This window comes from Fundulus heteroclitus, unplaced genomic scaffold (assembly GCF_011125445.2).
Source record: "Fundulus heteroclitus isolate FHET01 unplaced genomic scaffold, MU-UCD_Fhet_4.1 scaffold_58, whole genome shotgun sequence".
In the NCBI taxonomy this organism is placed as follows: domain Eukaryota; kingdom Metazoa; phylum Chordata; class Actinopteri; order Cyprinodontiformes; family Fundulidae; genus Fundulus; species Fundulus heteroclitus.
The window spans coordinates 437,924-463,985 of NW_023397011.1; the positions used below are offsets into that span (position 1 = coordinate 437,924).

The 26,062-nt window shown below is 38.9% G+C and overlaps 1 protein-coding gene across 1 annotated transcript; it reads right to left on the minus strand.

Annotated features, from left to right (window-relative positions):
* On the minus strand, positions 1-26,062 carry LOC105922071 (renin binding protein). Its single transcript, XM_012857964.3, has 11 exons — positions 25,910-26,062; positions 25,344-25,449; positions 25,184-25,259; positions 25,024-25,099; positions 21,382-21,560; positions 19,224-19,448; positions 14,247-14,328; positions 13,952-14,127; positions 13,724-13,855; positions 10,407-10,494; positions 1-400 (listed from the first exon to the last, which is right to left on the minus strand). The coding sequence occupies exons 2-11, from the start codon at positions 25,442-25,444 to the stop codon at positions 327-329; spliced, it is 1,209 nt and encodes a 402-aa protein (XP_012713418.2). The 5' UTR covers positions 25,445-25,449; positions 25,910-26,062; the 3' UTR covers positions 1-326.

Consider the following 26,062-nt stretch of genomic DNA (forward strand, 5'->3'; position numbering starts at 1 on the left):
AATGATTATATTTTTATTCAGATACAGTTTTATTTCTTCAAAAAACATACAGATTGAAGCTGCAGCGATGAAAACACCAATATCTACTGTGCATGGATGTGTTTGGAAGTTAGATTAGTTGAACAACAATGTACCAAAATAATCTTACACTAAACTGACAGTATAGAAAAACATTTATTTTAATTTCCTGCAGTTCACTTAAAAAAAATTGTTACAGGCAGTGGGGTAAATGTAGACAAATTTCAGAATTTTTCTGTGTCTTGAGTCAGCACATATAACTATAAATCAGATTATTGCCCTTTGTCAGATCACTGCTATCTAAATGTTCAGGGGTTTTCTGCCAGCAGATCATCCAAGATGCACTCACACATGTACAGGCAGCGGGGCACATGGAAGAAGCCTGGAGAAGACACAACACAGAGATTATAAGACAGAACTGTTCTTAACTATTTGTAATAAAAATATTCATAAAGCACTTTGGTTTTCCATAACCAGAGATCCAGTTTGAAACAATATCATTATGGCACACAGGGCAACACTGAGGAACACAACCACACATGGCCCCTCCTGCAACTTAGGGCAAGATTGGCTCGCGGACTTCCTGTTTGCGGTAAGGCGTATTGTGTCACTTCCTGTTGTTGCTGTGTGAACGACGGAGCTTTGCTCCAGGCTCTCTCACTTTTTATCTTTAAACCTCTTTGCTGTAACATCTGTTTCCAAACATAAGCACTTTTAAAACATTGTCTGTGGCTGCTCATCATGTTTGGGAACTCCTCGTGTTTCACACGGTTTGTTCTTTGGCGTGATAATAGGGCGCTAGCCTAGCTTTAGCCTAGCGTTAGCCTCATAATGGCTTCTCCGTCTCTGACTAAGTCTCCTATCTGCTGCTCTCTGTGTCAGATGTTCAGTTATTCCTCTGCCTCCTTTAGTGATAATAGTACATGTAATAAATGTGGTGTTTTTGTAGCTTTGGAGGCGAGGGTGTCAGAATTGGAGACCCGGCTCCGTGCTGTTGAAAAACCAGCTGATAGCCGCTCTTTTGCTAGCGCGGAGCCGCATAGAGTAACTTCACGTAGCGAACCTAAAGCAGTAGCACCCGAGCAGCCTGGTAACCAGGCTGGCTGGGTGACGGTTCGTAGGAAGCATAGCTCTAGATTACAGACCCCAGATCACCACCAACCCATCTGCGTTTCTAATAAATTTTCCCCTCTGAGCGACAGTCTCGCCGAGGAGCCGACCTTAATTATTGGCAGCTCCATAATGAGAAATGTGGCACTAAAGAAACCAGGGACCATAGTTAAATGCCTACCAGGGGCCAGAACAGGCGACATAGAATCCTACCTAAAACTACTGGCTAAGGATAAGCGTAAATACCGCAAAATTGTTATTCACGCTGGCGGTAATGACACCCGGTCACGCCGATCAGAGGTCACCAAAGTTGGTGTTGCTTCGGTTTGTGAGTTTGCTAAAACTATGTCGGACTCTGTAATTTTCTCTGGTCCCCTGCCTGATCTGACCAGTGATGACATGTTTAGCCGCATGTCATCATTCAACCGCTGGTTGTCTAGGTGGTGTCCAGAAAACGACGTGGGCTACATTGATAACTGGAGAACTTTCTGGGGAAAACCTGGTCTGATCCGGAGAGACGGCATCTATCCTACTTTGGATGGTGCAGCTCTTCTTTCTAGAAATCTGGCCGGATTTATTAGTTCTCCTAAATGCTGACAACCCAGGGTCCAGACCAGGAAGCAGAGCCGTAGTTTAACACACCTCTCTGCAGCTTCTGTACTGTTACCCATCCATTATCCTATTGAGACGGTGTCTTTCCCACGGCCAAAACTTAACAGATCAAAAACTGATCTAAAAGGAACAAATCATAAAAATCTAATACAAATCCATACGGATCACTTTGAACCAAAAAATAAAAGAATTAAATGTGGTCTATTAAATATAAGGTCTCTCCCTCCAAAGACTTTGTTAGTTAACGAATTGATTTCTGATAAACAGATTGATTTGTTTTGTCTCACAGAAACCTGGCTACAAGAGGACTACGTTAGTATAAATGAGTCAACCCCCTCCAGTTATTCAAATTTCCACATTCCCAGATCTGTGGGAAGAGGAGGAGGAGTGGCAACTATCTTTCAGTCTGATTTATTAATTAGTCCCAAGCCAACTAATAATTACAGTTCTTTTGAACATTTAACCCTCAGTTTCCTTCATCCAAACTGCAAAGCAATAAAACCTCTTCTGTTTGTTGTTTTGTATCGTCCACCAGGCCCTTACACTCAGTTTTTGGATCAGTTGTCAGATTTCTTTTCTGATTTGGTGTTAAATACTTATAAGGTTATTATAGTGGGTGATTTTAACATCCATGTTGACACTGAATGTGATAACCTTAGTGTAGCCTTTAAAACTATCCTAGATTCAATTGGTTTTGCTCAAAATGTGCATGAACCGACGCACTCTCGGCTCCATACTTTAGACCTTGTTCTGACATATGGCATTGATTGTGAAGAATTAACAGTATTCTCTCACAACTCTGTCCTGTCTGATCATTTTTTAATAACATTTGAGTTTAATCTAACTGAATTCTCCACCCCCAAAAGAGGGTTCCATTATAGTAGATTTTTATCGGATAATGCTGTATCAAAACTTAAAGAGTCTGTCCCCTTTTTAATATCCTCAGTATTGCAGAAATGCCCTGTAGATGGCAGCATTGCTGTTTCTTCCCATTCACAAATCGATACCTTTGCTAACAATGTGACTTCCTCATTGCGTTCTGCATTAGACAATGTAGCTCCCTTGAAAAAGAAGGTGATTATTCACAGGAAGCTGGCTACTTGGTTTAATTCAGAGCTGCGTTCCTTGAAGCACAATGTTAGGAAATTGGAGAGAAAATGGCGCTCTACACACCAAGAGGAATCCTACTTAATCTGGAGGGACAGACTATTGTTGTATAACAAGACTTCGCAGAGTTAGAGCAGCATATTTTTCATCATTAATTGAAGAGAATAAAAATAATCCTAGATTTCTCTTTAGTACAGTTGCCAAACTTACCCAGAGCCAATTCAATTCAATTCAATTCAATTCAATTTTATTTATATAGCACCAAATCATGAAACATGTCATCTCAAGGCACTTTACAAAGTCAAGTTCATTCATATTATACAGATTGGTCAAAAATGTCCTATATAAGGAAACCAGTTGATTGCATCAAAGTCCCGACAAGCAGCATTCACTCCTGGAGAAGCGTAGAGCCACAGGAAGAGTCATCTGCATTGTACATGGCTTTGCTGCAATCCCTCATACTGAGCAAGCATGAAGCGACAGTGGGAAGAAAAACCACCCATTAACGGGAAGGAAAAACCTCCGGCAGAACCGGGCTCAGTATGAACGGTCATCTGCCTCGACCGACTGGGGTTACAGAAGACAGAGCAGAAACACAACAAGAGAAACAAAAAAGCACAGAAGCACACATTGATCCAGTAATCTGTTCTACATTAGATGGAAGTAGCGGGTGAGCCGTCTTCTCTGGATGATGTCACAGTTAACAGAACGCCAGACCAGGTGTACCTACTATGAACAAAAAGAGAGAGAGCAAAAAGTTAAAAGCTGAAATGACAACAGTCATTTCAATGTAATACAATGCAAAACTGGAGAACAGTAGACTGAAGAACAGTAGAAATCAGTAGAGTGAGAAAATTAGACCCACAGCTCTGTTGATCCATCCATTGCCTTAATTCAATTCAATTCAATTCAATTTTATTTATATAGCGCCAAATCATGAAACATGTCATCTCAAGGCACTTTACAAAATCAAGTTCAATCATATTATACAGATTGGGTCAGATTAGCTCTTAGTAGTAATGATTTTATGGGATTCTTCATAAATAAAATTGATGCCATTAAAAATAAAATAATTGGCATCCTCCCAAACATGATTACCTCGTCCTCAGTAAGTGAGGCAGCATTAGAGGAATCTTTAGAATCTGCGCAGTGTTTGAACTGTTTAGAAGCAGTAGAGCTTTCTGAGCTATCTAAAATTTTAGCTTAATCTAAACCTTCTACCTGTATGTTAGACCCAATCCCAACCAAGTTGTTTAAGGACATATTCCCTTTGATCAGTGGCACTATTTTAGACATGATTAATCTATCCTTAGTAAATGGATATGTACCACAGGTTTTGAAAGTAGCTGTTATTAAACCTTTACTTAAGAAACCTTCTCTTGATCAAGATGAGTTAGTAAATTACAGACCTATATCTAATCTTCTTTTCTTATCTAAAATTCTTGAGAAAGTAGTTGCTAATCAACTTTGTGAACATTTACAAAGTAATGACCTACTTGAGGTGTTTCAGTCAGGCTTCAGAGCTCATCATAGCACTGAAACAGCTCTGGTGAAGGTCACTAATGATATTCTCATGGCCTCAGATAATGGACTTGTGTCTATACTTGTCCTGTTAGATCTCAGTGCTGCGTTTGATACAGTTGATCACAATATTCTCCTACAAAGACTTGAACATACTGTAGGGATTAAGGGGAAAGCATTAGGCTGGTTTAAATCTTATCTGTCAGACAGATTCCAATTTGTTCATGTTAATAATAAATCTTCCTCAAACTCTAGGGTCACCTGTGGAGTACCACAGGGTTCAGTCCTTGGACCAATTCTCTTTACTATATATATGCTTCCGATAGGCAAAATTATCAGACAGCATGGGATTAATTTCCACTGTTATGCTGATGATACTCAGCTATATTTATCCATAAATCCTGATGAATCCAATCAATTACTTCGACTGCAGTCATGTCTTGATGACATCAAAAGCTGGATGACTTTAAATTTCCTGCATCTAAATTCTGACAAGACCGAAGTTTTAATCTTTGGGCCAGAGTCCTCAAAAAATAAACTTCTTAACCAATCACTTAATCTGGGTGGCATTAACCTGGCCTCTGGTAATAAAGTAAAAAATCTTGGTGTTATTTTTGACCAAGACATGTCATTTAAATCCCATATTAAACAGGTTTCCAGAGTTTCCTTTTTGCACCTCCGGAATATTGCCAAAATTAGAAACATTCTGTCCAGGAGTGATGCTGAAAAACTGGTCCATGCATTTGTTACTTCAAGGCTGGACTATTGTAATTCTTTACTATCAGGAATTCCACAAAATGCAGTTCAAAGCCTTCAGCTGATCCAAAATGCTGCAGCAAGAGTTCTGATGAAAATCAACAAGAGGGATCATATTTCTCCAATTTTAGCTTCCCTTCATTGGCTTCCTGTTAAATCAAGAATAGAATTTAAAATTCTTCTTCTAACGTATAAAGCCCTTAATAATCAAACTCCATCATATATCAGAGCTCTGATTACCCCGTATGTTCCTAACAGAGCACTTCGCTCTCAGACCGCAGGTCTGCTGGTGGTTCCTAGAGTCTCTAAAAGTAGAATGGGAGGCAGATCCTTTAGCTATCAGGCTCCTCTCCTGTGGAACCAACTCCCAGTTTTGGTCCGTGAGGCAGACACCCTGTCTACTTTTAAGACTAGGCTTAAAACTTTTCTTTTTGACAAAAATTATAACTAGTGACTCATGTTACTCTCAGCTACCTTTATAGTTTTACTGCTATAGGCTTAGGTTACTGGAGTATATCAGGATCTAATTTTCTCACTATATTGAGTTCTACTGTTCTTCAATTATGCATTATGTGTTGTCATTTCAGCTTTTAACTTTTTGCTCTCTCTCTTTTTCTTCATAGTAGGAACACCTGGTCTGGCGTTCTGTTAACTGTGACATCATCCAGAGAAGACGGCTCACCCGCTACTACCATCTAATGTAGAACAGATTACTAGATCAATGTGTGCTTCTGTGCTTTTTTGTTTCTCTTGTTGTGTCTCTGTTCTGTCTTCTGTAACCCCAGTCGGTCGAGGCAGATGACCGTTCATACTGAGCCCGGTTCTGCCGGAGGTTTTTCCTTCCCGCTAATGGGTGGTTTTTCTTCCCACTGTCGCTTCATGCTTGCTCAGTATGAGGGATTGCAGCAAAGCCATGTACAATGCAGACGACTCTCCCTGTGGCTCTACGCTTCCCCAGGAGTGAATGCTGCTTGTCGGGACTTTGATGCAATCAACTGGTTTCCTTATATAGGACATTTTTGACCAATCTGTATAATATGAATGAACTTGACTTTGTAAAGTGCCTTGAGATGACATGTTTCATGATTTGGCGCTATATAAATAAAATTGAATTGAATTGAATTGAAAGTAATAAGAGTGCTTTGAGAGGAACATGAAGTACCGGATAGAGAACCCGTGCCTGCATATGCAGCTGAAGCTAACGTCTTACAGAAACGTCTTAGCTGAAATGTAAATATTGCACCACCTCTTTATATCTTGTTTCAAATAGAATGAGCTTCAGAATTTCATGAGCCTTCAGACGGGGCTGATTTCTACTTTGAAGGGAGATGTTATTTTGGACAAATTAGCTGGATTTCATTGGTGTTATTCAATGTAAGTTCTTGTCTACACAATAATGAAATCACAAGGCCAACTTGTTTTATTTTGCATGTGAAAAGTAAAGCCATACGGAATGTAGGCACAGGGTACTGTTAAGAGGTCTGGTCTGAGTTTTGTAACTGTAACCTCATATTTAAATTTGTACTTGTACTTGTACTCATTGTCTTCCTCTTATCCGGGACCGGATCGCCGGGACAGCAGACTCAGCTGAAAGACAGTTTCTCCAGCGTGTCTTGGGCCGCCTCCCAATTGGATATGCCTGAAACACTTCCTGGAGGAGGCATCCAGGGGACATTCAGAACAAATTCCCATGCTCAGCTGACTCCTCTTGATGCATCCTCACCCTACCTCTAAGGGAGTGCCCAGCCACCATGCCGGAAGCTGCTTTCAGCCACTTGTAGCCAGGATCTTGGCCTTTCGGGCATAACCCAAATTTCATGAGCTTAGGTGAGGGTAGGAGCATACACCAATCAGTAAAGCTAAAGCTTTGCCTTTTGGCTCAGCTCTCTCTTCACCACAATGGATCGCTGCAGCATATGCATTACATGAGGACCTGTTTGGCAAATGCAGACTGAGTGCTTTGGGGTCCTCAGGACTTGATAAAGCACTACACAAGAGCAGGCCATCTACCATTTCACAAACTAATAAGAAGGAAAGACTGGAAAGAGAAAACTGGAAATTGGGAGGAATTTTCTAGAATTTCACGACTGGAAGTGGCTGCATGTTGGAGTAGCTATAATTAAAATAACTTTGAGAAGCTAGTCATAGGAAGCTGGGGAAGTGCTGCAAGAACTTTAACCCTCCTGTTGGGGCCTGTGCCAGCCAGATGGAGAGGCTACAACTCTTTGAAAAAAGAGTTGATACACTGTATCACAGCTGTATGATACAGCGTACAACAAAGTTTAATTTTCTCTTTTGATTTATTAAGTATTTTTTAAATGAATTAAGACCTCCCATTATTGACACATCTTTCATCTTATTGGTCTAACCCTCACCCTTCACATTTAGTACAGAAACAAACTAGATTTGTACTTACACGTAACAGCTAGATTTGTGTTTTTGGGTTACTGGGTTATGATTTGACAGGTAAATGACTGTGGAAGTTTAAACTCAAATTTACCACACTGTCTTAATGTTGGCCTGGAAAATCTGGCCTTGACAGCAGCTAACGTTTAGATCCATTAAGATTTCCAGTTTGTCAAATAAAGACTGTGCATGAAAGGAGCTGAGGTGTTGTGCCAATCACCTGTACATTAATGAAGAGTAATTTTAAAGCCAATAATTAAAGTGTCTTTGTCATGGTTTAGTTTTGGTTTGGCTTCTGTTTTCCATTAGTGCTCATTTCTTCACTGGTCCGTCGTCGTTCAACACGCACTCCACGCATGTCTGTTTTTGTCTCCTGCATAACTGGTACTAGTGATGTGAAAATGAAGCCTCATGAAGCAATGAAGCTTTCCAACACTTTGCTTTGGAAAAAGGTTCATTACTCGATGCTTCATTCATCACTCACTAGTGACATCTGCTGGTAAAACTGTAACAGCCTTGTCACTTAGTTGGATCATACTTCCAAAAATAAGTAAATGCAATATTGTCACAACGTTTTCATCAAACTCATGTTTAGTAAGAGAATCATTTGAATCATATTTAATTGTCATGTATTAATTATTAAAATGATTTGTAGCCAATCTATTCCTTTACCATCAGTGGTTGTACTGGGTTTTCTTTTATGTCATGGACTTATTTGACAATGAAGATATGTGTTACTTTAGTGTATTGGGAATTGAGTGATTGTTGGGGCAGACTCTGTATGCTTTGAGCTTGAAACTTGCTTCCTGAAAAACAGAATTTGTTTAAAATCATCTCTTCCTGGGAGTTCTAGTTCTGGTTCTTAATATTAAGTTACGCATAGAGTTTGCCTTTTCCAATGGCTTTTAGTCTTCTTTTGATGAGTGATTCTGATGTATCTTCTGATCAAACAAAAGAACATTTAGAAATATCTGGATTTTAGGTTTAATTGATTTTATTTAGGAATAGGACTTTTTTTTCACTGTTTCAGATTTTCGACGGTTTCTTCGTCGGCAGATGACCTCACCCACGGAGCAACAGATTCTATTTTAAAAAATGATACGCAAAATGAAGCAATGACGTGGCAGATGTAATGCGAGGCCTCGTTTGTTGTTGATCACGTGATTTTCCTCAATATGACACAAGCTACGAAGCAGAGCTTCGTCTTACACGCCCCCTTTTTACTCGGTACATGCCTCAAAGCCTTCCTTCATGAAAAGGCTGATAAGAAAGCTAAAGAATCGATAAATAAAAGGAAGAGTGATAAAAGAATAGACATGGATAAATCAGAGGTTAAAAGTATTATTAAAAGAAACATTCAAGAAAAATGGCAAAAACAGTGGGAAGGGGATATAAAAGGAAGATGGCTTTACACAATACAAAGGTGTCATGGTTGAGTTTTGGTTTTTTCTTTGTTTTTCTGTTATTTTCATTTTTTCATCTCTTTTGAGTTAGGTTTAATTTTATTTATTGTTTTCAGTCATCAGTTATTTTCTGTCAATTTTCACTTCACCTCCTCAGCAGTCAGTCACACCTGATAATCATTTGCTTGTTAATTAGTCAGACCCTTGTTTCACCTGTGAAGTGCTCTATTTAAACCTCCCTCTGCCTTCAGTTCAGCACTGGGCCGTCTTCTGCTATCCACCACTCCATGCCAGTACCTCTGTAAGTCTTTTTATTCTGTGGTTCGTTCCTGGAGAAGCTCTGCTCTTTGTCCAGGTTTCTTCAGTGAATTGCTAACCTGACAAGCTGCTCTGGTGAAGCCCAGCTCTGTGCCACAGTGTCTCCAGAGATCTGTTCACCTGACTAGCCGCCCTGAGAAAGCTCTGCTCAGTGCCCTGGTGTCTCCTGTAATCTGCTAACTAAGTAGCACTGAGCTTCCTGGCCACTTAGATTATTGTGGACTCTCGCTCCAGGCCGTCAGCTCCTGCCATCACCTACATCCCTGACCTTCTGCAGCCCTGAACCTCCAGTCTTCATCATCCGCCATCTAGCACACTTCCTTTAAATAAAAACTCTTAAACTTTAGTCCCGTGTGCGCTTCCTGAGTTCTTCGGTAAACAAATCATGACAAAAGGAAGGTAGGGGAAGTTAGAGGGAAAATTGGGAGGAACAGAATACAGGAAAGGACAATAACAAGATTACGATTGGGACATACAGGACTTAATTCAACATTACAGTTAATGGGGAAACATGAATCAGGAAATTGTAATGTATGTGGGGAATTAGAAACTATAGAACATGTTATGTATAATTGTAGAAAATTTCAAAGACAAAGAACACAGCTAATAAGGAGTTTTGAAAAGGAGAAAGAGCAGTACTGTCTGATAAATATTTTAAGTAAAAACATTTATGATTCAGGTTATAGAATTATGTTGCATTATTTATTGGTTACAGGTTTAGCGAAAAAAATATATATAATTTTTTTTTTTGAGCATGTTTGTCCTGATCCACACTCCATACTGGTTGGTGGCGGTAATGCACCATATAGTTGTTTGCCAACCGCCAATAAACACAAAATGAAGAAGAAGAAAGCCTTTCTTCAGATGTCCCATCACTAATTGGTACCCTGTCACCTCAGCTTCTCCTCAAGGTTAGTCCTGCTAGCTGTCTCTGAGAACTCTGGTTCCACTTGCCATCATCATCCACTTCTTTCAACAAACTCTCTTAAACTCAGCTCTGTGTGTGCGTGCTGTATCCGGGTTCATCCACGACAAAATCCTTACAGTCTTGATCATCACGCTTTTTGTACTAGTCTATTTCTTGAACAGTACATGTGACTCTGCATGCCATCTGTTGTTTTTAAACAGCACTATAGACATCATACAAGTGCTTACCTTTAAAGGGTCCTCCTTTAAAATCCAAAGCTACTTTCCCGTCTTGTGTCAGATAGCCAAACCACTCACCGCTCTTAGGATCAGGAAACTGCATGCAGACACAAACACCCATTATATGATACTGACAGTGGATGGATAATCCCACCATTCATTGTACAAGTCTGGCATTTAAAAATCAGTAAAAAAATAAAAAGTGTTCAGAAAGTGCTGTAAAAATATCCCCAGCTGTGGAGTTAAAAGGATTAGTTTTTATTCCTAGGGTAAATTTATCAGATAAACGCATCATCAATGGTCAGGAATAAAACCCGTGCTCAGCCAGCTTAGCACAGACACTAAAAGTAAAGTCCCAATCTTAAGCAGTTCACATTGTTGCTGCTTTTTCAATGTTTTGTCTAAGAAAATTCAAACCCATGTCAGATTGTAATATTTTAATGATGTTTTGACCCCTTTAGACTTTTGAGTAAAATCAAGCATCGGTAACAGTTATGGTGATATTACATATCATCAGTATAATTCAATTTTATTTATATAGCGCCAATTCATGAAACATGTCATCTCAAGGCCCTTTACAAAGTCAAAATCAATCAGATTATACAGATTGGGTCAAATTATATAAGTCTCATGATGGGAAAATTAGGTCACATTTTTTGACTGAAGCTTATGGTAAGAAGGTAGTGGAATATAATCATCCAAGCTTGATAACACAGGACAACATTTATAGCTTTTTTTGAAGACGGTGGTATAAAGATAAGTATGACAGTTCTTCCCTTCTTGTAAATAGTCTGTGTTTTTCATGCATGCATACACATTCATTAAAAAAAAACAACTCAATTGCACTCTTAATTTCAGTTAAACTTTAATACTAAGTTTTTAAGTTGCTCGTCACTGTAAGACAGTAAATATTTTTCTATGCTGTTCTATATAAACTGGATAGAATTGAAAAACAAAATTCTTTTAAAGAACTGTTCAAACTTTAGACTATGTAAATAAATGTAGGAACAACATCGGAATTTCTCTATACTGGGCAGTTAATAATCTTATAGCTCTGCATGCCCAGGTTATTAAATAAGAACTAGTTCCACTGATAAGTAAAAACAATTGTTTATCTAATGCCTACAGTTAAGGTTGTTATTTTCCAATTGAACCTAATGGTGGTGCTGTTGTCCCCCTGGTACACTGCTGAGGAAGCAGGTTTACCGTCAACTATTTGACTGGTGAATACAGATCATTCAGTATGGATTGGTTTTTGTTATTAATTTACTGATCTTTTATGCAAGATTTAGGGATAAGCATCTAGTTTAGAATCATAATCTCCTTATATGAACTGCCTAAACAGTTCTTTTTGCAAAACATGCCAAGTTATGAGACATGACCCATGAAACTGCCTCTAACAATACATGCCAGACAAAGTCTCTCAAATAACAAGAAATGAGGTTTATTCCTCCTACAGCACAGAAAACACAGACCATACTTTATATAAAAAGCAATTATGTCCCAGGATGACCTGTCCTGGGTGAACCCCACCTCTCGCCCATTGAAATGCTGGAGATAGGCACCAGCACCCTTCGCGATCCCATGAGGGATAAAGCGAGTAAGAAAATGGATGGATGGATGGATGTCCCAGGATTCTTTGCAGTCAATCCTGCAGAAGGAAAAAAATACTTTTCTCTGTTCCAAGTGTTTTAACACCACAGGATTTCAAACTAATTGAAAAAAGTCAAACTAATAAGTGAATCTCTTTCAGATTCTACAGCCTCTAAACTACTGCTCTAAAGCTGCAGGCCTTCTCTCTTAATAGTCAGTGCACAGAACAAAACCATGCATATTTGCACCAATCCTCATCAAGCCATAGAGGCAGTGGCGGTCCTGTCAGAGGCAGCTTCCAGTGTCACGTCTGCATCAGTGACCCCTGGACCTCGGCCCCATCAGCATTTTCATCCATCACTAGTGTTCTGGTTCATCATGATGAGCAAGGGAAGCATCCAAGACAGTATTCTACTAAAATTAAACTGCTGCGAGACCATGCTCCTCTCAATCCACCTCCAGGCTTCATGGAGACATTGGAGGAGTTGGAGAGAGATTATGAAGCAGCAATGAGTATTCTCCTCTAACTACTGCCACACAGGGTCAGCCTGATGCTTCCGAACCTGCCTGGCTTTTTGTATTCCAGACACGACGTGGACTGTTTCACGACCATGAACCTTGCCCAGCCCTAGATTTCTGTAAGCCAATAAGCCACAGATCCTGTCCAGCGTTGCTACAGTGCATCTACTCAGACCTGCTATAGAGCGTCTGCCCAGTGCTGCCTGTGTGCTCCTGCCCAAAACTGTCAGTGTTTTGCCTGCACCATGGCTTGTGCATTTTATAAAAAAATCTTTGCTCTGACATATACTTATAGAAGTATATATTAGTAATTAGACAGATTTATAACAAACTTTGATTCATTTTGGATTTTAATCTACCATTTGCTGGTTTTAGTAATTTTTTTTAGCATGAGTTTAACCGGTTGTATTATGTCTTATTTCTTAAACTCAGTCATAGTTAGTGTTACCTTCTGATAACAGTCATAGTCATATCATCTTGTTATGAGAGCAAAGACACAAAAACTATGAAAAAAACATCTTTAAAGCTTCTTTAAATTTGATAAGTGTTTATCTAAAAATTCTTAAATTGCAGTGCAACTTTTTAAAAAAAATAAAAAATTTAGTTTTAAAGAGGACATATACTTGTAATCATCCAGTTGTGGTCTATATAAAGTGGAAATCTAAAGGAGGCACTTTACAGACCGACCTCCTCCAGGTCACTGAGCGTTCCACTTCACACTGATCGAGCTACTTTTGTAGTCTGCTGAGGGACGGTGTAATGAACAACCAAACATTTTGATTTATCCACTTGTAGCTTCGGCATCAGTCAACTTGGACTACTAAATTGTAGCAAAAAATAAAAATCACAGATTTGCAAAATTGGTAAGCCGTAAGGTCATGACTTGGTTTTGAAGTTTCACAGCAAATAATGTGACGTCATAGTTTTTTTTTTTAAAGTAACAGAACACAGAGAAAACTGAACAGTTTGAAATATATGACCTAAACAGAATACAAAGATACCTACGCAGCTCCTGGAAAGATTAAAATTTTTTTGCATTCCTTGAGACTCCAAGTACACAAGTAAATGTATGTAAGGGTAAAAAAAAAAGGTGGATTTTGCATGATATGTCCCTTTTAAAGATCATTACAGGGTTCTGTAGGTCTGATGGTTAAGAATTAGAGATGAAAACAACCTTTGTTGCTGTGGCTGCTAAGTCTTCAAAATCAACTTACATGGCTAAAGGTGTAGTCATAGACCTTGAGGAATTTCTCCAGCAGCTCGGGCTTCTTGGTCTGACTGTAGGCCATGAGGAAAGCAATCAGAGCCTCACTGTGAGGCCACCACAGCTTCATGTTCCACTCCAGCTGCTCATACAAACAAGGAGTCCAATCTTGTGTTTTTAAGGAACATTAACCGTCATACGAAATGCAAAGTGAAACGTGGCTTCTGTGTATACGGACCTGAGTGGGGCAGTGACCATCCACATCAAGAAAGTAGAACAGGCCACCATGATCTTTATCCCAGCCACTCTCAAAAGGAAGTTCCACAAACTTTTCAATGGCAGTTCTCTGGATCTCCTTGTTATCATTTCCTGTCGCATACTGCAGCAGGAACCAGCCTGCTTCCAGGGCATGGCCTGAGTCAGCAGAAGACAGCCAGTAAGGGAGAGAAAACCGCAATGGAAAATGTTTAAAAAAAAAAGCAGATGAGAGCCGGAAAACTTGTGCTTCCACATCCGCTGACACTGAGTGTTACCTGGGTTCTGCAGCCGGCCCAGACATCCAGGCAGCTCTGTCCCGGCCGCTGACACATTCTCTAAGATCACTGTGCCATCTCTCTGTGCCACATTACAGAGGAGGTTTACACACAGAATAAAAGAACTGAAGGTTTCAACTGCATTTTAAGTCAGAAATAACAAACTGGAGCTTTTAGTTTCTGAACCAGTTGTAAAACAAAACAAAAAAACACTGTTGGGTTCAAAAGTCAAGGTATCCCTCTTTCTCTTCCAAGCAGCCAGACTTTCATGTTGTCCTAAGATACCAAGCTTTCTGAAGGTCTTTCCAAGTGTCCTTTGACCTCAGCTGCTTTTCCCCACTTTCAGTCAAGTCCTTTTTTGAGACTATTTTCAAAGGATGCTTTTCTTTGTGTTTTTTAATTTGCCAATTACTTTTAAATAAATAAAAATCAAGCAAAATATAAAAAATACTAATGATTTGAGACTATTTTACACAAACATAAAATGAAACTTTGGGTTACCAGTTCTCACTTTGAGAAAAATTCAAGCCTTACTTGACATGTTTGATTCACTTGTGAGTAAAATGATGAAGAAATTAGCAACACCTTCAAAAGCATTATTGTAATAAGTTACATTTTATTGAATTGTATGTAAGGGGACACTTTCTACTTTCCAACTAATTGGAACTATTTAAATGAAAGGAACATTGTACCATTGCAGTTCAATGGTACAATCTCAGAGTAATCCTAGTTTGCAATAATCTATGAAGAATGCAGTGATTAAAAAAGTCTTTCACTCTTACTCTCCTGAACTTTGGCATGGAAGAGGACATTTTCTTGATAAGACGCTTTGTCTTAGATCAAGTTAAGGACTGTTTCCTTTTCTAACAGACAGCAATCACAGAGTCCTAAGTGCTAAGACTCACAAGAAACCTATAAGGCAGCTACGCAAACAGCTCCTCAACACAGACAGGGACCATTCATGAATGACTTTATATTGTACAGAATTCCTAGCTATGTTTACAAGGACAAAAGTAATCAGAATAAAGGACAGATCGGAATAAAAATGTGTCATGTAAACACGGCAATCAGGATATTGTGATTAGGCTCAATTGGAATGAAATTGTATTCCGAATGAGTGATGGAGGGGGGTTCATGGCAATTGATAATCCGATCGACATGCATGTAAACGATTGTCAGGATCAAGTTAATCTGAATCTGGCAAACTGACCCAAGTGGGCATGTGTGCCCAATGTAAACTCAATTCAATTCAATTCAATTTTATTTATATAGCGCCAAATCATGAAACATGTCATCTCAAGGCACTTTACAAAATCAAGTTCAATCATATTATACAGATTGGGTCAGATTATATAGCCTCGTGAGACCATCCTGATCTCGCGAGCTTTCAAGGTTTCACTCGCAGATCAGTCTGGCTACTCTCCGTTAAAGAAAATTTGGAGCCGTTCACCAAACGAACGTCCAATCAGCATTGGCTTTGAGGCGGGTTGAGGTGTGACGCAACGAGAAGCGCGACAGTTCAGTCTAAAGAACATGGCGGCTTCAGCCGATGAAACTAGCGTTAGCGTGGCTATCGAGCAAGTTTTATCGGAATTACAGAGTATTTCTTTGCTGAGCTAACGAGCCTTTACCTGCAGCAGCAACAGTAGCTTGGCTTGTGGTTGTGTTTTCGTCGTCGCTCGTAACAAAGCGACGACGAAGCATGTTGACGAGTACGTCATATGCTTCGTTGATCTGATTGGTTTATTTGGCCCGTCTATCACCAACATAGGCCAATCAGCTAACCAGTATTTTCGCCCCTTCCCAAAATTACTTCAACGGAAGGTTTCCAGATGGATATGCGAAGCAAATCTATCTGGCGGCGTCAGGTTACCTGATTATACAGATTGGTCAAAAATGTCCTATATAAGGAAACCAGTTGATTGCATCAAAGTCCCGACAAGCAGCATTCACTCCTGGGGAAGCGTAGAGCCACAGGGAGAGTCGTCTGCATTGTACATGGCTTTGCTGCAATCCCTCATACTGAGCAAGCATGAAGCGACAGTGGGAAGAAAAACCACCCATTAACGGGAAGGAAAAACCTCCGGCAGAACCGGGCTCAGTATGAACGGTCATCTGCCTCGACCGACTGGGGTTACAGAAGACAGAACAGAGACACAACAAGAGAGACAAAAAAGCACAGAAGCACACATTGATCTAGTAATCTGTTCTACATTAGATGGTAGTAGCGGGTGAGCCGTCTTCTCTGGATGATGTCACAGTTAACAGAACGTCAGACCAGGTGTACCTACTATGAAGAAAAAAGAGAGAGAGCTAAAAGTTAAAAGCTGAAATGACAACAGTCATTTCAATGTGATACAATGCAAAACTGGAGAACAGTAGACTGAAGAACAGTAGAAATCAGTAGAGTGAGAAAATTAGACCCTGATGTCCTCCAGCAGCCTAGGCCTATCACAGCACAACTATAGAGATAGCTCAGGGTATGAGCCACTCTAACTATAAGCTTTGTCAAAAAGGAAAGTTTTAACATTAGTCTTAAAAATAGATAGGGTGTCTGCCTCACGGACCAAAACTGGGAGTTGGTTCCACAGGAGAGGAGCCTGATAGCTAAAGGATCTGCCTCCCATTCTACTTTTAGAGACTCTAGGAACCACCAGCAGACCTGCAGTCTGAGAGCAAAGTGCTCTGTTAGGAACATACGGGGTAATCAGAGCTCTGATATATGATGGAGCTTGATTATTAAGGGCTTTATACGTTAGAAGGAGAATTTTAAATTCTATTCTTGATTTAACAGGAAGCCAATGAAGGGAAGCTAAAATTGGAGAAATATGATCCCTCTTGTTGATTTTCATCAGAACTCTTGCTGCAGCATTTTGGATCAACTGAAGACTGCCTGTAAACGTGATGTATTTCCTCCACTCAACATGAAAATAAGTCAGGAAGCAAAACTGTCTATGCTCCCAATACAACCTCATTGGTTCTGTAACTTTTCAGTAATTAGAAGCTGGTGAAAGTCAACCTGGGCGCTCGGAAGACAAACTCACATAATCCTGCTTTGTTTACTATTATTTTGTTGTTCAGCAAAGATGGATGTTCTTTTTCCTTTTTTAAGGGAAATTCGATAACTGTGCAAGTCAGGGTGGTTCTATTCTGAATAAATACAGGTGTATACGCAAACATTTTGATCGGATTAGTTGATTATGTGCCCATATAAATGGTAAAGTCCAATTATTTTTTTGTTTTTTAAATCCGAATACATTTCAATAAGATCGTGAAATTTTGTCCACGTAAACATAACTATTTTAGTAGTTGTTAGATTGTTATTTTCTGCCTGCCCATCCTTAGTTTATTTTTCCCTTAAGTCTGGTCATTCATCATGTTAGATTTAGTTCTTGTCCTACACTATCCATTTCACTGCCCTACCTCTTCTTCTGTCTAATTGCCTTACTCCTCTCACCTGTATAATTTCCTCCACCTGCTATTACTTCTGTCTCCTCCCCTATATAGTCCATCTGTTTTTTCACACTCACACTCATCGTCAGGTCCTCCTGAACTCCTGTTCTGGTTTCCTTCCTTGTCATGTTCCTGTACCCTGCTTCATCTGCCTGCCTGTGCGTTTGACTTTGCCTTTACAATAAACCACCACTCTCCTCAACATGCAGCTCCCTCTTGTCTGTGCTCCAGTCCACAAACTGTAACTCAAAACCAGACAATTTTAGGGTAATTTGATACCTTCTTACTACACAACTACTAAAGCTCCCATATCAGAACAATTCCATACTTCTCCAAACAGAGTTCACTCTGACCTTTGTTTTCTGCTGGTAAAATACTATCTGCTCAGAATCACTCCACACAATACCACAAAAAATACAACAGCGTAGATTACTGTGAAACTGACATTAAATATATTTTGAAGTCGTGAAATGGTTTTTAGCCTACGGAAGAGCATCTTATAAATCTGTAGGTTGAAAAAGATACACTTCTGAAGGACATACTTTCTAAACTGGAGTTAAGATATAACTTTAATGGAAACTTTTAAAGAGAAAAGGACAGTTTTCATTTGTCATCGAAGAAGCTGACTATACTGTAATGTGATTATAAATATAACGCTAAGCTTTGTCATGTGTGCCCACTCAGTGAGCAATTAGACCTGATTTCAACATGAAAGCTATACATAAACCTCATTTAGACTTCAGTCAATTATACATCCATTTGTAGCCATGATTTAGACCTATATAGACTTTCCTTATTGTTGGCCAAGAAAGAAAATCATCAGGTCAAAAAAACAAAAACTTGCAAAATGCCAGAAAGAAAAAACTGAAAAAATTAATCAAGACAGCCTGATTTAAATAGTAATACATTTCATATTATTTCATCTGTTTATATTTATATTTGTGTCAGTATTTTATGTGAGAGAATTGAGACAATAGGGGTAGAAATAATGAGGTATTATTTTCACTGGTCTGGCAAATGGAAACAAAAGTCATTTTGCTTTCATCAATGTGAACCTGTCAGTTATTCAGCATAAATAATTTACAAACAGAGCTTCACCCACATGCAGCAGCAGTTCACAAGTCTCTGACTTTATTTATATCACAAAAATGTGCTTACTAAACACTGTATATGTAAGGCTGAGATACGGATCATTTGTGATAATCACAACACTAACAAGATGGCCGACACACATTAAGTGTCCTGGACCGATCTAAAACCAGCTGCTTTGTAGCTTACCTGGTAAAAGTACTTGGACAGAACATGAGAGGCCCCAGGTTTGCATTTTTCTTTTTTACATGCGTGACCATTTCAACTGAAACCAGCCAAAATTAAGACCTCTAATAAATGTGAAAACTAATTCTAGAAATCAAAAACATTTGAACCACATATTTATCCAAATCAGCTTAGATGTCTATGAGCCATTTAGACAAAGTTTGGACATATTTTTATTTTAAAAATGTTCACTGGCCAGTGGGCACATACCTGGATGTGTTGGTGAATCTGGCTCACGCACCAGCTTCCCAGTTCTGCATACTTCCTCGCCACCTCCAACCGGCCTTCAGACAGCTGTTGGACCAGATGCAGCAGCATCGTGGGAACCGCCATGCTGTTGGTGGGAACATCTCCTGGAAGCTGGAGCCGTCCCAGGCCTGAGGAGTCCTCCCGGACCCAGTAGATCACCTGCTCCATCATCTGCTCAGCCTCCAGCTAAAATGCACCACAGCAGAGGACTATACAGTAATGTTCAGGACTGAGCCTTTAAAAACACTAAACTGAACTCACTGATGAAATCTGTACGTTTAGGACACTGGTGTATCTACACTTAAGCCCTGGGTCGTTTATACCCCTGGCAGATTTACATTTAAAATTAGTTTCAACCAAATTTTGTTTTTGATTGGAAATGAGCTAAGAACTCGCAAAAGAAAATATAACAATCTAAAAGGAAAATCAGTTCTACATTTATTTAAAAATGCTATATGAAATATTATTTACATTCTTCTCAATAATTGATGGAAACAGATTTATTGGCGTTACAGCAATCAATCCTTTGTTATATGTGCTGAGCAGCTTTTTGCATGTTCCTCTGGAATCTTGACAATTTGTATTTTGTAATGAGCTCCAAATCTTTGAGGTTGGAAGACCTCCTTGCCACCACCCTAAACTTTAGCTCCCTCCACAGATCCTCTAACACATTGAAGTCAGGGCTGTGGCTGTGTCACTCCAAAGCATTAATATTACTTTCAGTTAAATGAAACATTGTAAAATTTAAAGATTACGTTGGACCCATGAATAATACTGGGCTCAACAGCAGAATGATTCCATGTCAGGTTTTGTGCTTTGATCCAGAATGCTGTTGCTCATGTTTTCATAAAACCAGGAATATAGAGCACATCAGCCCAGTTCTAAAGTCCTTACACTGGCTCCCTGTAGCTCAGAGCATAGACTTTAAAATCCTTCTGCTGATTTATAAATCCCTCAACGGCTTAGCACCAAAATACATTAAAGACCTGTTGTTTCTGTATCAACCCTCCAGGCCAGTCAAATCTTCTGGTTCTGGGTCTACTCTGTAGCCCAGAACCAGAACCAAACATGGAGAAGCAGCATTCAGCTTCTATGCTTCAAAAATCTGGAACAAACTTCCAGAAAACTGCAAAATAACCGAAACACTGAGTTCCTTAAATTAAGACTGAAAACCCTCCTGTTTAGAGTTGCTTTTTACCCATAATAGTAGGACCACTGACCAACATATTTGATGTATATTGATGTTTTCACTTGATAAAATGTAATGTTTGTTATTGGTCTCACAACCAGTGACTGTTTGGATGTGTTTATGATGTTTTTATGTTTTCATGAGGTAAAGCACTTTGAACCGCCTTGATGCTGAAATGTGCTACACAAATAAACTTGATTTGACTTTCTATTTAATCTATCCCAACTAAATCCCCATTTTTGTTGGACTTATTTTTTATAACAGACAAAATCATCTGTTGAAATTAATTTTACCAATACACCTTTTCCTTTCAGTAGATGACTTTGTAAAAAATTAAAAAAGTTTAAGTTAAGTAGAACTAACACTTTATTGAAACTTACCAAATTGGTTGAAGTACATAATCACAGAAAATAAATTTTAATAAATTGCTGCCAACTGCAAAGTAACAGGCATAGAAGCTCCAATTTGTGTTCTGGTCCTGTAATCTAACAATTCTGACCCCTACTCTGAATAATGCCTTTTCATACCTAAAAGTCCTATAGCCTACAACTCCACAAAGTAATAATTAAAGTGGCATTCAGTTTAGACACCAAAAATGGACTCTGGCAAAATGTAATTGTTTTTTATAGAATGTCCCTTTTAAGTAGATAAAGGTAAAGTATCCCTTAACCATGGTATTCTCCACAACATGATACTGGGCACCCTTTCAATCTTTTTACTAATAAACTACACTGACAGCTTATTGTAGACAAGATATTGATAAAAAGACCCTTTTGATTTCTTGTTCTTCAGAATTCTTCCTGTTCTCATCCAAGATGCTAGATATTGACCTAAATGTGTCAGGCATATAGTTGGTAAGTGCATTTAACCAGAGAAAACTCAGATAAAAAAAATCTTAATTAATCAAAATGGACAGAATTTTATTCATACCTGCATTTCCTTGTCACCAGTGACCCTGCTCAATTCATCCATGGCCATTATGTAGAAACACTCACTGAATATGGTCCTCTGAACTTTGATGGCTTTGCCATCTCTTGTTAAACAAAAGGCACATTTCCACTGATTTTCACTACTGGACAAACGGGCATACTTTCTGAGGAATGCCCCCCCTAAGAAGCAAACAGATCAATATGGCATTAGTTTATGGTTTCACACATTAATTAGAAACATAAGTCCAGGGAAATTTTCAGACATAATCATAAAATCTCAGCTTAATTTACTGTATGTGTTAAAGCTGTTGAGCAGGTTAGTTTGGAAAAGAAAAGTTGTCAAATGACAAGGCCTAACTTATGTTTATTTTGGCTACACAGTAAAACATTTGTTAGTGGGTGCCTTAGAAAAACATGGTCCCCAGTTTGAATCCCATCTTTTTGCATATTTTTCTTGTGCATGTGTGGGTTGGTTCTCACTGGGAACTCTGGCTTCCTTCCACAGTCGAAAAACATAGTAATGGCTCACTCTAAACTTCTCCTGGGTCTGAGTGAGTATGGTTGTCTACTTCTGTATTGCCCTCTGATAGACAAGTGACCATTTCAGGATGTACCCCATCCTTCGCCCAACGTCCACTAGATGTAGACACTAACCCCCTGCATCACAACAAGGATTAAGTGGGTTACTGATGCAAAATACAGAATGAAAGAATTAAACTGAATTTAAGGCTGTACTGAACGCATAGAATGATAATAGAATTGTGTTGAAGTGTAATAAACAGGAAGAAATAATGATTAGAACTGCACTGGCTTTTAAGTTATATGATTAGGATCTGCTAACTTGTGTGCATAGTGACCCAAGCTGACTTTAGTTAGAAAGTGGTGCTTTTATAATAAGAATAAGAATAAATAGAATTGGATCAAATTTTATTAATTATTGTGGCTATAGGCATAATGTTTCAGAACTGCTTTTTATACAATGGTTTAAAATTCTCCATACTTGGCAGGAAATTAGTAGGGACCCCACTGACTCTTAGAGGAACACTGCTGTAATATATGCAGAATATTATGCAGTATTGTCTTACTGGAATAAATAAGACCCTCACTAATAAGACTTTCACTGATTGACAGTTTAACATTTTTTAACCAACAAAGGCTTTAAGCCATTTTAAAAAATATTTTGTAAACTTTTTGGCTTTAGAAAGAGCAAACTGCAAGGGTGTGTTAATCTGTATTAGTATTTAATTCAATAGATTATTATTAAGGAATATATTGCTTAATATGTCATTACATTGAACTGTAGTCCAAATGTTGGGTTTCACTATAGGACTATCCTAATGATCTGCAGGTAGTCAACTTAATACTGAAAGTATGTTTAAAGCTTCCAAACTAACATCACTATACAAATCTGTTCCTGTCCAATGGCAACAACATGGAGCACTCGGCTGTTTCTCAGTGATGATCATCGCCACCTCCAGAACAAACACATGACTGTCACCAAAGTCCACAAAGTAAACTATCACCACCTGTGCCAGAAAACTTACTGTGGGTGTGCAAAGGTTCAGAACTGAAGCTTAATGAATCTAATTCTGCAACTCAACATGTAACATCCACTATATTAAAACAGAAACAATGTAACTATGCTATAGTGCAAAGCCTGAGTACAGGTCATTTACTGGTCAATAACTTAATCATGCTGTGGCTCAACTTGATCTGGCTCAGTGAGAGTTTTAACAACCTTTTTGATTTTCTGGCTGTAGTCAAATATTTTATGGAATATAGATGAAATGTTTGTCTTCATTTAAAACAGTGTGTTACTGTACGTTATTAATATCAAAATGATCATTGGGAATTCATTTTTAGGAAGTAAAATAAGATTTTTTGTCTATCACACTTTGGTAATTTCCATAGTCAGCAAAAGAAATGGGAACAAATTGTGACATTGTGACAGGCTGGTGCTAAAGATCCCATTTAATTTTATGTTTTCACTTCATTGACCATTATGCAAAAAGATAGAACTGGTTCATCCCTTTTGTTTAAGAGCCTTTTTCTTTCTTTTTGTGCCGGAACTACTGATAGGTCAGAGTTAAGTCAACAAATTAAACATTCTTCTAAAAAATTTTCAAAAGATGGACTGAAAATTAGTGAGCAACCAAAGTTCATAGAAAGACTATCTGAAACATTCAAAGATTTCAAAAAAAGTCAGGGCAGACTAAAGAAAATAGAAAGAAATTAGTTCCATTAAAAATAAAAGGATTTACTTCAACAAATGATGAAAACAGTTCAGTATTGAGTTATTTTGGAGAGGTATTTTGGCATTTTTTTATTTATTTTGTGGCCTCTAGGGTAAAACTGCTGAATCAAAAACTGTTTCAAACATCTTCATTTAAACAGAATGCTGGCATCCAAAAAGTGGCAGGAGCAAATACTCTAGCTGTGCAGACTGTTTTTTGGTTCTGCTGCAGACTTCAATAAAGTGGTTGGTTCATCTCCACTGCCATCACATGCTTGTTCAAGATAAGGAATTACTGCAAAGTCAGTTACTCAATGCAGTTAGCAGGGTTCCTCAGATGGATACTTTTTTAACAACTTGAATGTTTTCGATGTGAAAAGGAAGAACTGAAAGTATGCTTAGTATTAGAACTTTGGCTCCACCCAAAAATGCCTAATTATAGCTCCTGTTCCTTGACATTTCACAGGGTCAACAGTCAGAACAGTCGTGGTGAGGAAAGGAGCTTCAGCCTGCTGGGCTGATTTCAGACAGCCTTTAACTGCGACATCGTTACGTGACGGAAACACACATGGATGATGCGAATCAAATCCGGGCCTACAGCCTTCTGAAAATGAACTACAAAGTGTGCACTCTCTTCTCTCCAAACATTGTTCATTAATTTCCATGAGTTGGGCTGTGCTGATACATTGTATCATGCAAAGTATTGTGGGATTCCTTACAGCTCCTAAATCTTGTAAAGTGCTAAGAGATGGAATTCATTGTAAATTGGTGCCAAGCAAATAAACTGAATCCAAAATTGAAATGAAAAGCCTAATATAGGCTACTTCATGAAAGAATAATGCAGTTTGGTTCCACTGTGATATTCCCTGCAAAATAAATGTTCTGAGAGAGGAGGACATGCTGATCCATTGTTGTCATCACATCTTGGGCAAGAAAAAGGTGGAATTCTAGTCAATGATTGGCTGGAGCACATGACAGACAACTGGTTACTGTCTGACTGTTAGATCCCACTTGTCTCTGCCAGCAGGAGTTTATCAGACAGCAGTCCAGAACAAGCAAAAGCCCCTGAACTAATGTGAGTCACAGACGTGGCATTGCAATAACCCTGCAGCAAAACAGAAGAAAAGGCATTCATGAGCCTGTCCTCACACCAAGAAGTCTGTGTGAGTCAACTGCCACGTACTGGGTTTTATTCTTGCTTTGTGTTCATTCCAATATCAGAACAAACTGTTGGAGCGAATTGCAATAAACATCTGTAATACATTTTAAATATTGCGCCATTTTGATTCACAATGCATGAAAGTTTGGATTGTTTGTGAAAATGACCAGACACTGATAACCTAACCAGACTTGGGTATGTTCTGATCGAACTTAAACACTGTTGCAGACTCATAACTGCCTCAAACTCACCGGCCTTTGCAGCTTCTAGAATTTCAGGTCTGTGGAAGCGATCCATGCTTCGATAGAGACGACAATACATCCACACCTGGAAAAAAAATCCAAAATGGTCCTTCTGGAAGAGATTTCACAGAGCAGATCAAACATTTAAACAGCCACTGCAAGGACAAACCTGTCTTCCCTGCAGCCACACATACTTCAGCTCATCATAGACATTACCATCCCTCCCAATGCAAGTGAAAAAGCCTCTGAAATAGGAAAAGAGAAATTTGTCAGAGACACACTGGCTGGATGCAGCATTACTGGCAGCAGTAGATAGGGAACTACTGTACCCATGCACTGCGTCGTGGGAGTATTTGAGCCAGAATTCCACGGCACCGTCCAGCTGCGCCCGGATGTGCTGTTGGCACTCTTCCAGCCTCACAACAGACATGTTTCCTTTTAAAAAAGTGTTTAGAGTGATCAGCAACCTGCAGAAAAGTCTGCCGGACAGCTGCAGATGTACTTCGCTTAATTATATGTTTTATTGCATTAAAAAAAGTACAAAAGTGTAACAACGGTGTTTTTTCTAATGTTTACAAGAACATACGGCTGGGGAATAAATCGATTTAATTGATTCATTTGAATTTTAAATTTTTTAAAATTTAATTTTTGGAAAGCGAAACAGCGCGGTTATTTTTGATCTATTTATTTTTCTTCGGGTTTGTTTTAATTATAACATTTAACTTTACGATCTGACACTGATTTGGCTTTAAAGCCTAATCAGATAACTGACCAGAGATTCTTCATAGGAATAAAACAATGCCTTGAATTCGTCCATTCCTGAGTGAGAGTGAGACGTGTTTCATCATGTCGTTCTGCAGCATCAAAACACCGCGGTGTAAAGGCCAGACTTTACCTGCAGGTCCAGCAGCGGCGTTCAGACGGTCCGTCTGAGAGTTCTGGGTCAGCTCTGTTACGGCAGTTGGTCACATGACATAGCAGGAAGAGAACATAAACAGCCAATCAGAGCCGAGCAGGTTCCGCTGATTCAGGGGGATTCTTGAACAAG